This window comes from Phoca vitulina, unplaced genomic scaffold (assembly GCF_004348235.1).
Source record: "Phoca vitulina isolate PV1807 unplaced genomic scaffold, GSC_HSeal_1.0 scaffold66, whole genome shotgun sequence".
In the NCBI taxonomy this organism is placed as follows: Eukaryota; Metazoa; Chordata; class Mammalia; order Carnivora; family Phocidae; genus Phoca; species Phoca vitulina.
This window is the reverse complement of record NW_022589769.1, coordinates 681,628-697,186: the sequence shown is the minus strand read 5'-3', so window position 1 is coordinate 697,186 and position 15,559 is coordinate 681,628. Positions and strand designations below refer to the sequence as shown.

The following is a 15,559-nucleotide window of genomic DNA, read 5'->3' as shown; positions in this document are numbered from 1 at the left end:
AGAAGAAAAAGAGGGGGATGGGCTAAAGAATGATCACATAAGGGCCAGTGCGATGGAAAATCTACTACTCAGAATACCTTGCTTGATGCAATCATTAAGCTATGGTGTCTCTCAGTATGGTGATGGTAGTATTTCAGTATGGATCCACCAAAATGGGGTAAAATTCAAGAGCAAATACTACGTTTGGGAGATGATCTAAGGAAGCACCAGTAGAGGAATAGGTAAGGGAGATGCGGAATGGAAGAAAGCTAATAAAGAAGGGCATGTTAACATGCAAGAGACCACTGTGGGAAACTGGCACTTAATCCCATTGTGGAACTCTAGGCAATGATCTAGAATACATCTCAGAGTAATTCTACCCTAGGGATGAGGAAGCTGGGGTACTGATCCATCAGATCCCTGTCCATCCTGAGTTGAATACTTCTTTCAAGCTTTTGGGTTGCCTTGTGCATGAGTGCACTGCATCTGTAGCCAGAAAAACAGCCCCTGTGATGAGGTTCATCAGTGTTTTCAGTAAGTCATCTTTGGCACATGGAGGTGAGTGATGAGAAGAAATGTTAGTGCTCTGAAAGCATCTGTGATCAGCATTCCCAGGAGTCTTTAGAATCCTTCATTTACTCATTTATTCATGTGTTTCATTCAACACTTAGGTAACACATATAAATGATTATTGTTTAAATAATTATTTACATTTTCATTACCTACTTATACACTTTGTGAGTAGAAATCAACAGAACAAGTAAATAATAAAACAGTATCAAAGGGTCAGTGCTCTTAAAGACAGACATTCCTATAGTACTTCATCTGTCACTGCTGGACTTAAATAAGAAAGAACCAAATGCCAACAGGAGATGTGGAAGAATAAGTTCAAAAGGCAGAACATGGGTGCGCCATTAGCTACCTTGGGCTGCTTTGGATGGTGGTTCTGGATGCTCTGGCCTCTCACTTTGGAAATTCTGCATGAAAATGGAGGTGCCTAATCCCATATCACAGAGTAAATGTATGTAATATGTGAAAGCCCAATAGAATCAGTCCATGTAGAGTAGGGATGGTATATAAAAATAGTGTAACAGGATTTTGAACCACATGATCTTTGCTCACTGGTGTTAGACCTAAGGATGTTATGTTACATGGTAAATGGGATTTTGCAGATGGAATTAAGATTATAGGCCTTAAGATAGGGAGATTATCCTGGATTATCTGGATGGACCCAGTGTAATCACATGAACCCTTAAAAGCATAAGTGGGATCAGTCAGAGAGATGCAATAGAAGAGGCAGGAGAGATTCAACCTATGAGAAGGATTTACTCTGCCATAGCTGGCTTTGAAGATAGAGGAAAGGGTCATGAGTTAAGGAATATGGCAGGTTCTAGAAGCTGGAAATGGCCTTTGGCTCATAGCCAGGAAGGAAACGGAGACCTCAGTTATAAACTACAGAGAATTGAATTCTACCAATAGTCAGAATGAGCAAAGAAATAAATTCTCCCCTAGAGCCTCCAGAAGAATATAGTCTAGTAAGCACCCTGACTTTGGCCCAATAAGACCTATGTTGGAATTCCAACCTAAAGAAGTGCAAAATAATACATTTGTGTTGTGTAAACTACTATTTTTATGGTAATTTGTTTAGGACAACAATAGAAAACTAATATGAATAGATTTCAACATGAATACAAGCTCTGATCTGTTCATTTTGGCTACCTAGAAAAGCTCTGTTTAAATTAAATTTCACAAGGTCACTTTCTGGGTTCGATGGAAAGGAGCCCTTGATCAGTTGATAGGACCAGTCTCAAGAGACATAGATGGCTAAGGGTGGACACATGAACTCTACCTTCGCCATGCCTGGTATAGATTCTCTGTGTGTTTCTTAAGTAATAGAAATTTATTTTCTCATAATTCTGGAGGCTCTAAGTCTGAGATGAAGGTGTCAGTAGGGTTGGTTTCTTCTAGAGCATCTTCTCTTGCCTTGAAGATGGCCATCTTCCTGTGTCTTCACATGGTCTTCCCTCTGTGTGGGTCTGTGTCCTAATCCCCTCTTATTATAAAAACACCAATCATACTGGATTATGGCCTCTCATAAGACCTCATTTTACCTTAATTACATCTTTAAAGGCCCTATTTCCAAATACTGTCACTTTCTGAGATACTGGGAGTTAGGACTTCAATGTATGAATTTTGGGAGACACAACTCAACGCATAAAACCATGATAATTCAGGGTGTCTGGGGTGAGGCTAGGACATCAAAATGCTTTACGGACTAGGTTTGAGGAGATGGTACTTTTTATAAAGACTATACGTGGCCTTTGGAGGTTCCTCTGAGAAGCATTAACTAAGTGATGTGTGATAATCTCATTTCGACCCTCCTTTATCTGTACGGATCTGAGTGACTGAAAGGAGACCATCTTATTTGTGCAGAGAAGGAAAGGGTTCTGATTACCCTGAAACACAAGTCTCATTCCCCATACCTCCCAGGCTCATGATGACTCAAGGAAATGAGCAGATGTTGGTAAAATATCTAGCTCTGTGTGTGACATAAACCTACAGTTTCTTTGCTTTGCACTGCCAATACTAAAACGGTGGTGCCATTCCACAGAGGCATCAGGGAAGCATTTTGGGAAATGATACCAGAGTTGGCTTTTAGCAAACTGTTGACCAAATGCCTGGCTCTGCAGTTCTCCCAAGTTTAGTGTATTTCCCCAGTGTATCAGTAAGGATTCTTTGATCACAGGCAAAAGGAATGGGTTCTGACTAACATCAGCAGAAAAAGAGATCACTAAAAGATATGAGATAACCCAAGGGAGGGATGGGTAACCAGGCTTAAATGATAAAGAGAGGAGTCAGGGTGTATCAAAGGTCTAGCCCTAGGAACTACTTCCTCACCCAGTCTTACCAGGACATCGCCATTGAAATGAATCAACTCCAGCTTTCTATTGTATTTGTTTCCCTATTGAGTATCACTCCACTTAACATCTGCTATGGTTTAAGGGTTTGTGCCCACCCCCATTCATACAGTGAAATCCTAATGCCCACTGTGATGGTATTAGGAGGTGGGGCCTTTGAGAGTGACTAGGTCATGAGGGTGGAGCCCCCATGAATGGGATTAGTGCCCTTAGAAGAGAGACTTCACAGAACCCCCTCACCCATTCCACCATGTGAGGACACAACCAGGAATCTGTGACCCAGAAGAGGGCCCTAGCCCAACCAGGCTGGCACCCTGATCTTTGACTTCCAGCTTCCAGAACTGTGAGAAGTAAATTCCATTGTTTATAAGCCTCCCAGTCTCTGGTGTTTTGCTAGAGCAGCCCAAATGGATTAAGATAATATACACAGTCTTAGTAGAGAGAATCCAATTGACCTGCCGTGGCCATATCTGTAGCCCTTGGCTTAATTCCTTGTCCCTCCAAGACTGAACAGATGAGCAAAGAAAATTAACCCCAAAGGGACGATGGAACACTGGCTACCAGAGGGTAGGAATGTTTGCTGGTTGTGACAACAAACAAGCACGTGCCCACTACATCCACTATTTACTTGCACAAATGCACAGCCGACATGCTGGTTCTCTCAGGCCATGAATAAAGTGTGGGGGAGACCCTGCTGTCTCAATCAAACTTGACTTCTTCTGCCCCAAGTAGAAGAAACTACAGAGGACTTATTTAGTGGCTTCTTGGTCCATCCCCCTCCCTACCAAGTGTATCTTATTTTTCCTGGAATGATATTTAGATCTCAGAAGAGCAGAGCAGCAAGGCAAGTCCTCGCTGAGGCATCAGTCATAGGAATGAGGAGCAGCTATGACAAATTGAAATGTCAGCATTATTAGCAATTTTGCTGGAAGCTGTTTGATACTGATTTAATGATGAAACAAGAAATGGGGCAGATTTGCCCTGGAAAAGGGGATGATAACTAGGGATAATGGGCTAAAATTAAAGAGAATGAATATTAGACCAAGTGTCCTAAATATGATAACTTTGGAGTCTTCCCCAAAGAACGTGCTGAAATGCCTGGGGGGACTCAAAGGAGGGCAGACAGTTTATGTGCATGTGAGTTACAGGATTTTGCACCAAAGACACAGGGAGGTGGCCACCTGCACATTTCCTTATTTACCCGTGTCTCACAGTGAGGTTGGGGAAATCGAAATCTGTAACTAGCTGGCTGACTTCTTGATCCATTCCCCTTCATGCTCATCAATTAATGGCCTTGCAAATACCAGGGAGCACGGGAGATCTGTAAGGAAGAGTGTGGAATGCAAGGTCTTGTGAAGACAATACTCTTTTGAAAAATTAAGGATTTATGAATTTTTCATTTACTAGGTGAGCTGCTGCTGGAGATTCTTCTGGTGGTCTGAGTTTTTGCAGTTTCTACAAGTAGAGAGCCTACTTTGGGATAAACTCCCTTTGGTGGGAGAAAAATCACTAAAATGAGACCATTACTTATATAAGATTAAAGCAAGCATTGATTAGTTTTTCTTTTCATGTGTGTGCGCACACACGGATATATGTGTGGAACTTGCAAGAAACTGGGTAGAGCCACTGAGGGTGGGGATCTAAGTACTCTCCAAGTCCCCATGCACACTGGACTTCTGTTACCTCCTGAGCATTCAGCAAAGCTTTGCTAATCATTGGAGTCTGACTTTAGCTGAGTATTTGGGATGTTAATACGGAGGATAATGTTCATGCTTCCAGAGAATTGGTTCTGAAGACAAAATAATCCAGACAAGAAAGTTATTAGACATTTCTTTGGAAAAGAGAGTATTCTGAAGCAGCCGAACAACAGTGTACAGAGGACAAGGGCCAGGATGTACATGTGGGAAAGGTTACCCTCGCTGGGGAGTTCCCGAAATTACTTGTTGAGGGATCCCGAGAAAAAGGATAAATTTATTCTTCCATTCTAGACTGAGAGGATTTTGAGCCATTAGGGTTGGCACATAAAAATAAGTCTACTTCCACTTTATGTTTCAAGCCCTGTGTTGGCTATCCATACTTTAGAGTCATCTCATTTGGGATGAGAATAGGTAGTTTGTTGGAAGCCTATTAAAATAAGAAATCACCTTTAAAGTGATACAGAGGTTTCTTCAATCAAAGCTCAATCTGTTGATCTTTGATGTGAATCTGAGGTGTCTTCTTTGAGTGATTTCTGTTGATTGAGATTCCTCATTATCATTCCCACAAAAAACCTCATCCATATTTCATAGTCTCCTAGAAGGGTCAGCCAAATATGGACCAGGGGTTCTTGTAAATAAAGTTTTATTGGAACACAGCCCCACTCATTCATTGTGTCTGTAGCTGTCTAGTGCTATAAGGGCAGTGTTGAGTGGCGCAACAGAGACCCTGGCCCATGAAGCCTAAAGTAGCCATTATTTGGCCCTTTACAGGAAAAGTTTGCCTTACAGGAAAAGTCTGATCTATTCTATCAGTTCCGGTTTTGTTTAAAGTGAGGTGAAAATTTCAAGACACCCTGGAAAGTTTCTGACTGCAGAATCTGTCCAGATTTCCAAGGGTTCTTTATCCACTAACATTTTACAGTCCTCTCGTAGCTAATCAGAATAATTGTTGAGGCTTGCTCTCATAGAATGTTTCCAAAGCATTAACTTAGTTTTCATAGAAACAGCTCTTTTTCTTACTGCACTCATTTTTCATCAGTTTACACAATATTCCACTAAATAATGTAATTACAATAACAACTGCAGCTGCCAGAAGCAGGTCTGGGAATAAATACAACTGACTCTTGGCAAGCAGACACCTCAGGGAGCAGAGAGAAAGGTAAGATTGTACAAAACAGCTACTTCGCAGGATGTCATGGGCACGCATCAGTATGTTTTATAAAGGGACTGGACGGGGAGTTGTTAATTTGGTAAGTTTGATAAGTGCACGTCAATCAGGTAAGCTTCTTCCATCCATGTGCTTTTATATAACATCTCTCATTTCAGGCATTTGTCAATTTCACATATACAATTTTGTCACGGTTATTTGACAAATTCCTGTCTTCTCTGCTAGCCTGTAAGGTACAGGAAGACGGGAATGTGTAGATTTGGGTATATCTCCACTATCTAGCACTGCGGTTGACATATGGTTCATGCTCAAGAAATACTTCTTGAATAAATAACTGAATGGAAGCAGGAACTCTATAGTCCCAAAATCATGAATGCTGTGAGGTTTCATCAAGTAATAGGGAGTTTACATTCCCTTCCCTGTTGCTGGAACAGCTGCTGGGGATGGGTTGGACTTTAGAAGGGGGTGGGGGCAGGGAGGCAGGGGAAAGGTGTCTCTGATTCTGATAGCTCACTTCCAAGGCAGCCAGGAAGTTTCATTATCTGATGCCTGGATGAAAGCAATGGGTTTAAGCCAAGATGATCATTAGCAATTTGCATTCTGCAATCCACATCACTCTTGTATCTAGCAGAAATGAGAAACTTGCTTCTAACTGGCAAATTAAATATTGATAATGCAGATCTGCTCGACACCATCTTTCACAAGCCTGGCACTGTAATTTCAATGTTTCTGAAACTTCGGTCATTTGCATTCCAACGTCACAATTTTTGTCATAACTGCAGGCACTCTGTAACACTATGTAGTTAATATTTGTCTTTCAAGCAACTCATTTTTAACCTAAATAGATGTATTTGCCAAGGAAACTTTGTGTTGCCACTGTAATTGGAAAACCAGCATCAGTAGTCATAAATAAGAGTTAATGGGAAGAAAATAAACCCATTCATATCTAACAGTTATTAAGAACCTCTTCTATACTAGAGAGTGTTCTAAGAGCCTCATATGCATTTGCTACTTTAATCTCTGTTTGCAGGGGCACATACATACACCGACATATGACTTATGAAATATGCAATTATCTCCATTATATAGAGGAGGTATTTGAGGTACACAGGATTTCAGTAACCTGCACAAGTAGTAAATTACAGTCTAGATTTTTATCTCAGCAGGGCCTAGCTCCAGGCCCCTCGCTCTTAACTACTGAATTTTGCAAACAATGTTTTTAGGGTCTAGATAGATGCTTTGGCTGCTGCAGGCTCCAAGCCTGAGGCACACTCCCTTTCTGTTAAAAACAGGGCTTAGGACCAGTGAGAGACTTGTCAAAGATACTGTAGTTTAAACTGAGAGTTTCTCATTGACATAAAAAGGATTGAGAGAGAACTGAAAAAGGAATCACTTTCTAAATAGTTCCCCCTTTCTTATTGACTAGATGTTCACCACCCAAAATCTGTGAGTACCACACACAGGGTAGGTGTCTTACACTTTGCAAAATGCTAAGCTGGACACTGGGTGTAGCACACCTATTTCCCAGGATCCTTTGCCTGGCTTTGATCTCTAGGTTTGGAGGATGCAGCATACATCCCTGGGGATATTTACTCAGCTGGCGATGGCTCTCTCCCTGATGATCAAGTCCTCCTCAACAGCTAGCCTTGGGTAATGAGGTTTATTTATCCTGCTTCCTCGGGCACTGATGATTGGACCAGAGTGAACAACCTGAGCTAGACTGGGCCAATCAGATGCCTTTTCCAGGAATTTGTAATCAGGAGGCATTAACAGCCCCTAAACCTGCAGGAACCTGCAGCATAAATCTTAGGGGCTGAAAGGTGCCACAAGCTTAAAAAAGGGAGAGATCCTTTTTCAAAAGAAAATTCCAGAGTGGGCCCACAAGGAGAAATCAAGATGAGGGAGGAAAAGAACTGCCTGAGTTCTGACAGCCTTCTGATGCTAAGCTCCTTGGGAGGCCTGGTTTGTATGCCTTTTCTGCTCAGGCTAACCTGAATCAGTCCTTATGATTTGCTTAGCTAAGTGAGAGGCAGTTTTCTTCTAAATACACCACCATGCCATCAACTATGGAACCTGTCCTTTGAGGTATTTTTTTTTTTTTTTTAATGTGGGGGGGTTGAGTGGGAGTAGATATACCCTGGATGTCTGTGTTCTCTGCCTGGTATTCCTAGCAGGAAGAGGGATGAGAGAATCATTGAGAAGAATACTGTATTTACAATGGCTAATATTGCTGATTATGAGGTGTACATTTTTTTTTGAAGTGTTTTACATAAGTCATTTCATCCAATCAACAATCCGGTGAGAAAGGATCCCCATCTTACACACAGGGAAACGGAAGCTTTGAAAAAGTGGGCAAATTTAGATCTGAGATATGAACTCAAGTCTATATAATTAGAGCTCCTAACCACCCCTAACCACCCCTCGTACCATGCTGACTCCCATGGTATCTATTTGCTGTATTGCTGATAAAGATTTTGGTCTGTGAACAAATAATGACCCGCCTAGGAGCCAAGCCTTTGCCTGCTTAGTAGTGTGCTAACCAAATATGTCAAACAGTCTCCAAAGTAACATCAGATACTCACAGCACAAGAGATCCCTTTGTAACCAAATATTTTATGTGAATGCTAGCAAACGTCATCATTTGATCCCCTACCCTATGACCATACCATCTTTCCAACTGATAGATCACTGAGGGAGACACAGGGCTACTGAGGTCACATAATTTCTCTCTCAGTTGTTTTTCTGTCCATCTGTCATTCCAGATGCCAGAACAGTAAATATTTTGTTTTGTTTTGTTTTTAAAGATTTTATTTATTCATTTGACAGAGAGAGAGAGACACAGCGAGAGAAGGAACACAAGCAGGGGGAGTAGGAGAGGGAGAAGCAGGCTTCCCGCTGAGCAGGGAGCCTGATGCGGGGCTCGATCCCAGGACCCTGTGATCATGACCTGAGCCGAAGGCAGACACGTAACCGACTGAGCCACCCAGGCTCCCCATGTGCTATATCCCCTGGGATGACTCATGGCTGTTGTAGCCAATCACTGAGATCCCAGGACAGTGGGAGTGATTGGCATAGAGATTGGCCAATGCAATGAAAGAGAACGTCTATAGAGAAGGCTTCCGGGAATGATTTTCCTCCAATTAAATGCAAGAGCTATGAGGAAGAACCTCCTCTTCCTCTTCCTCCCCGATGAGAATGTCATGTGATGAAGGGATGCTTGTCCTTCATCTTGGAAGAAGCAAAGAAAGGCCAAGAGAAGCACAGAGATTCGAAACCCCTGCACTAACACCAAAAGTACACCAAATCAGCCCTGGCATTGGGAGGCGATGAAATGTTTTTATACTTTAAATAATGCATAGCTTTTCTGTATTTGTAGACTATAACATCCTAACTGGGAAAAAAAATTAAAAACTGATGTAATTTTCAAGAGTGTTTCTCAGAGTGTATTCGGCATCCAAAAATGTTCTGTGATCAGATGATTTTACAAAACATTGCATATTATATCCATCTTCCTGTACTTCACTTTTGCACATTAAAAACTCTGAGAAGTCCTTCAGGTATCTAAAAAAAAAAAAAAAAAAAAGTTTGCCTTTTTTTCAACTTTTTAAAAGTTAATTAGAGAATTTGTTTTAGATTTGTAATATCTTATAGAACATGTACCTCGGAGTCCATTTTGGAAAAAAAATAAATTAGAATTTGTGAGAACGAGAAGGAGAGCAGAGGAAGCAGGTCTGGGACATGCCAGTCCCTACACAGTGCCCACACGCACAAAACAGAAAGAGCAGCTGTATCTTTCTGCATTAGCTGCTGTTTCCAGGAGGCCAAGAAAAAGGGATGCATTTTATAATTACCCACTCGCATCCCTGACTTCTGACAACGTAACAGAATGAACTAATGAGGAAATATAAACTCGACCACATGCCCATGGTCCAGTCATCTTGTACGGTAAATCTGGAAACACAGCTTGATTGCTGTATTTAAAACATATTTTTGAAAGTGTGGCTGGCAGGCAGGCACTCTTGAATGGTGATGGTAACTAAACAGATAACTATTTTTCTCCCACTTGCTCTCTTTCTAAGAAGACAAAAAAATGAGATTAAGGAAAATGCATTTCACTGAGATGGCCAAGTATTAGCATTTCAAATCAGAACCAAATTTCTTCTAGGGACCCTAAAAAAAAAAAAAGAAAAGCTATCACCTTAATCAAGAAAGTTCTCTTTTCAGGTAGTAGAGGGACTGAGTACACAGCTAGGACAGGAAGACAAGGAGGAGACAGAGTAAATATCCATAGATGTCAAAGGCCAGACAGCATAGTAACACTGGGCGTCTCCCAGGAAGGGACTAGGTGACTAAGAGTCAAACCAGAAAGGAAGTCTTCACTGCATTCCCTTTGGTATCATTTAAATTTTGAACCACAGAAATGGGTATTCCATCAATTTAAATGTGTTTTCTATTGATTCAAAACATAAATTAGTTTAAGATATAAAAACAGAAACTACAATAGCAACAACAAACAAAGCACCAATTCATGATATTAGAGATAATTTTATATGGGGCTATTGGAGCCACACAGGGACTAAACTATATGACCCATTATATCAAACCACTGCTTGAATTTATTCAACAGATTGGGGAGGGCACCATTCTTGTTCCTAAACCACACCCCTGTTGCCAATGTCCTCATCAATGCAAAATAATAAACCCCTCAAACTGCACACAAGCACTTCATTACCTCCGGAGTCCCTAATTTGCCAGGCGAGTCTCATTTGTAAGAGATTTCAGGATTATCTTAATTCTGAGGAGTTTATCAGGGATCCTGGAGACAAAAGCATGTATTCCTCTTTATCTAGCTCTGACCTAGTTCTGGCCATCGTCCTCATCCAAACAGGAAGAGAAATCTGAAGTTGCAATACATTATTTACCAGGATGAACCAGTAATTCAGACTGCAGGGAAAAGCAATAAGAGAGCTAGGGAAAGCTTAAAACATCTTGAAGGCTATTTCACGAAGGAGTCACAGCTAATGTAGGCACAGGTACTTAGGAGTGAAGTGGGTATAGATGAGAGGTTAACAGAGAGGGCCATGCTGAGAGACCACATAAAATAAATATGCATAAAAGAAGACATCCGCAACTCACTTCCTCAGTTTCATACAAGCAGACTCTGTTTTACACAAGGATTTAACAAACCTCATGCCAACGGCAATTGTAAAATGGAAAGAACTCTACAAATCATTGTCATCTTGAGACCGGCATTAAGTAAATGCTCTAAAAAGTTACAAGGCAGTGTATAAATGACATTGGACTGGTTTAATAAATTATTCTGATGCATTAGGTCCCTTTGAGCACAATGGTCCCCCAACCCCAAACCTCGCTGTGATGTTTTTAAAAGCAGTGGATTCCTCCAGTTTTTATAATATGGAAACATGATGATAAGGTACATTGTCCAGTAAAAATTGCCAACTTCCATCAGCGACATTAAAACTGGGCCAATTATGATTTCAAAGTCATCCATCCAAAACATGAATGCATTTTTAAAAAATACAATGGGAGGGGGTGGGAGACAATCCTGATATTTCTTAAAATACCATATTCACGCGAAGAAGGATATCAACCGTGATACCATGAACAGAACAATGCCAACCAGCTGCATTTATAAGCAAACCATCCTCCCCTCAGCCAGGGAACACTTTTTATCTCTAACACATGAGCACTGAGAGAGTTTCATTTTTAAGAAGGTAAATAGCATATGAGGTTTAAAATTCTGTCTCTTTCTTCTATATACACAAATGCCACTAAAACTAAAAGGTCTATGGAGGACTCGAATTCTCCTAGAAAATGCCCTTGACATATTAGTGGCTCACCCACCCCAGTTAACAGCAAGAGAGCATTTTAGCCACTCAGCAAACAGCCTGGTATTCACATTAAGAAGGCAGCAAGACATCCTTTTGACCTTTGTTATTACTTAGGCCTCGTGTTGTACATAAAAAGAGTACAATGATGTCAAACAAATTCCAGAAGAGAAGTATTTATTGCTGAATCTAAATCAAAAAATCCATATCTACTATAATGGCACTTCAAAAGAAGATATACTGTATTTACCAGCTCAATCAATACTAAATTAGCTGGGATAAATATTTTCAACTCTACCAGTCTTAAGATGAAGCCCGCTATTTAGAACCCTGTGTCTTGGGAGAGACAAGGAAATTTTTGCTTATCATACAGAAACGAGAACCAGGAAGTATTTTACTGGCAGATGCACCTACCCTTAGTTGCTCTCTTTCACAATTCATCTGTTGTCTTGAAACCTACAAAGGAAAGAAAAAGAGGGGGAAAAATCAGCAGGTCTGCACAAAAACAACATGAAAGAAAATAGAAAGTTGCTTCTAATCACTTGGCTCAAAGCAGACCCAGAATTAATTAATTATGTATTTATTTATTTTTTTTAGGTCTACATAGCCGGGGTTTCATTTGGGTTTTCAGTCATGTGATCCAGAAACACAGCTAGGATGAGCCAGAGTCTTGAAGAGGAATGAGGAGAGAGATCCTGTAGAGGGCATGGGAGGCAAAATCTGCCCAAGGATGAAGGTTCCCCTCAGCGTGAAAATCCCTCTTGCCCTAAGAGTGCTAGCACTCTTCACTGAAGACCCGCTCAAAATGGTTGGGGCTAGGCGCTGGCCATCACACGATGTCTTGTCCCATGTCAAGGGTCAATAGTGTCACCTACATGCCTTGGCAAATGGGCTCCATTTTATGGTCCCGTTCTAATCAGACGTAGTTAAGTCCCCATATAACTGTGTTAGGGAGAATTCTGAGGACAATACTTGTATCAGATGAAGAAATTTTGATGAATTTGTGGTATCTACTGTAAGCTCAAAAAGGAGAGATTCGTGATACATACGCCATGCCTCAATGACCCTCGCCCTACCAAAATGTGTTTCTTAAAATCAAGGATGCTTCTTTAGAGTGACCACATAATGTGTTGTCCAAACAGGAAAAATGGATGTGAGATGGAGGAGAGGGTGGGGTGGCATTAGTGACTATGCCAAGGACAGCAGATGTGAAGTGGGAGTGACAAGGCAAACTGAGACATATGGCCATTCTACCTCTGTGGGAACTGGCTCACTCTACCTTCAGCTCAGATAGCTAGGCTGGAGTAAAATCTGGGTCTGCATTCATAATGGATTCTGTGTATTTCTCGTATTTTTTTTTAACCAATGAAGCAACCCCTGACTCCTTGCATCTGACAGTATATTGCAAGTTTTTGAAACTTTTACTAAAGGATAAAAAGGTTTAGGAACTGACTTCTGATGTATATTTTATGTATTTTGTATTGAAAGCTTCTTTCTACTTTCTCCAAAACAAAAACAAAAACAAGAATCTTTATTTTGGAGATGCCAGGACCCAAAGTCTATAAATTGGTGTTTTGTAATGCCCTTTAACCCAGAAACATCACCTCTGAGAACAGCGCCTAAGAAAATAAGAAGAGATACAAACAGATGTTTATTTACATAACTATAGCGTTATTTGTGAAAGAAAAAATGGTAAATATTAAAATGTGCAGTAATGGGAAAATTAAAAAATAAATTCTAGTACATTCATATGATGGCACAACGTGCAGCATTTGGAACCACGGTTTTGAAAAACAGAAATGGGAAATATTTAAAAGGCACCACTTAGTTTTTGAGAAAAGAAGCTACAAAGGTGTGCACATGTTATAATTCCTCTTTTGTTTTAAATAACTCAGTAAAATAGATCATTTTAAAGAAAAAGAAACAAGGAAGGAAGGTAGAGGAAGGAAGGAAGAAAGATAAAAGAAAAGAAAGAAGAAACAACTGGGAGGAAATATTCCAAAATATTCAAAAGGAAATGGGTACAATTCTATAAATATACAAAACACATACAGTGGATTATACACTTGAAATAAGTGACTTTAGAGTATGTAAATTTTATCTCCATAAACTGTTAAAAAATAAAGTGGAGCAAATCCACAGAGACAGAAAGCAGATGAGTAGTGGCCAGGGGATTTGGGGAAGAGGCCATGAGGAGTGACAGCTTCATGGGTTTGTAGTTTCCATTTGGGGAGATGAAAAAGTTCTCACACTAGAGAGTCATGGTTGTGCAATATCATGGATGCATGTAATGCCCCCAAATTGTACACTTCGAAGTGGCTAAGATGGTAAATTTTATTTTATGTTTATGTTCGCACAATATAATAAGTGAAGCGGGTGAGGAGGTTCTGGTTCTAGGTAAGATGGAATAAGCACACTTCACCCCATCTCCCCCCACTCAGTGCTAATGTTAAGTGTGCAAGGAATGCATACAGCAACCATTTGTGGTCTCTGCCAGGTAAACAATAGCAGGTGGAGTGGGCAAGAAAAAAGAATTCAAAGTACCACTAGACAAGTGGTGGGTTCATGCCCCCTTCCCCTCACCAGCATCCCCTGGCATGGATTCAAGGTGGCCTAGAACCCAGAATTAAGCATCAAAATACAGAGAAAGAGAGGCCCAACATCTGGAGGAGGGAAAGTTTCTCTGTGATCTGAGATGCTCTGGTCCCAGAAGATAGCAAATCCCTACTGATCTTTCTCTCTGTCCTCTTCCATTTTGGCCACAAGGCAGGCTTAGTTGCAGGAGCACAGGAACAACGTAAGAAAGCACCAGTTCTCTGGCTGGAGGACAAGAAAGAGGAACCCTAGGAAATAAAAAATACTTTGAGGATCCTGGAAAGAGTTTGGAAGGAAGGAAAGAATTTGGGAGAATGACACCATGTAGTGCTTTTATGAACTCGACACTCACCCCTGAGCCACACATGTATGCATATGACCCAAACAGATACCATATAGACTTTGTGAACTGAACCGGATGGACCAATGTTCGGGTCCCAGACTGGCTACTGGGATGCATACGTGTGGGATAGATCCAACTATTTCAGCAAAGCCTCTAACAGCAGAAACGATACTGGAAGCAAAATCCACAGAAGGAAGGTAAGAACTTGCAGCTTGAATCTAACTGGATCAATAGCCTGCTAACACAAAAATATCAACAATTTCCATAGAGGAATAAGACCCAATGTGTCATAACATTAATATTCAGTGTACCCAGGATACAACCAGAATTACTAGGCATACAAAGAAACCAGAAAATCTAAACTCACATGGGAAAAGACAGTCACAGAAACTGACATGGGGATGACACAGATGTTGAAATGGTCAAATAAAGATTTTAAGCAGCTATTATAAAAATTTCCAACAAGTAAGGGAAAGCACAGTAAAAAAAATGAAAAAAACAATAAACATTGTTGGCAAAGGAATTAAAGCTACAAAGAAGAATCAAATGGAAATTTTAGCACTGTAAAAACAATAGGCTAAATTAAAAAAAAATAAAACTCAAGGAATGAGTTCAAATGTAGAATGGAGATAGCAGAAGAAACTCAATGAACTTGAATATATAAGAATTAAAAACATACAACCTAAATAACAGAGAGAGAAAAGTAAATCCAGGGACCTGTAGAATAATACCAAAAGATATATAACATTCCTGTCACTGGAATTCTAGAATAAAGATAAGAGTTCACTGCAGAAAAATTATTTGAAGAAATAATGGCTAAAAATTCCCCACATTTAGCAAATGACATAACCCTATAAATTTAAGCTTAGCAAACCCTAAAGAGGTAAACCCCAAGAAATTCACATCTAGATATAATCAAACTGCTAAAAACTGAAAACCAAAACAAAGAAAACAACAAAACAAAACAAAACAAAACAAAACAAAACAAAACCATACTTTGAAAACAGCCA

General features: G+C 40.3%; 1 protein-coding gene across 5 annotated transcripts in view; it reads right to left on the bottom strand.

Annotated features, from left to right (window-relative positions):
* Positions 1–15,559, bottom strand: part of RBFOX1 (RNA binding fox-1 homolog 1) — a 1,177,605-nt gene that overhangs the window by 555,262 nt on the left and 606,784 nt on the right. For all 5 annotated transcript variants that reach the window (XM_032392249.1, XM_032392251.1, XM_032392258.1 and 2 more), the window contains one exon: positions 12,026–12,067. In XM_032392249.1, coding sequence (XP_032248140.1) covers positions 12,026–12,067 — 42 coding nt within the window. The remainder of the gene's footprint in view (positions 1–12,025; positions 12,068–15,559) is intronic.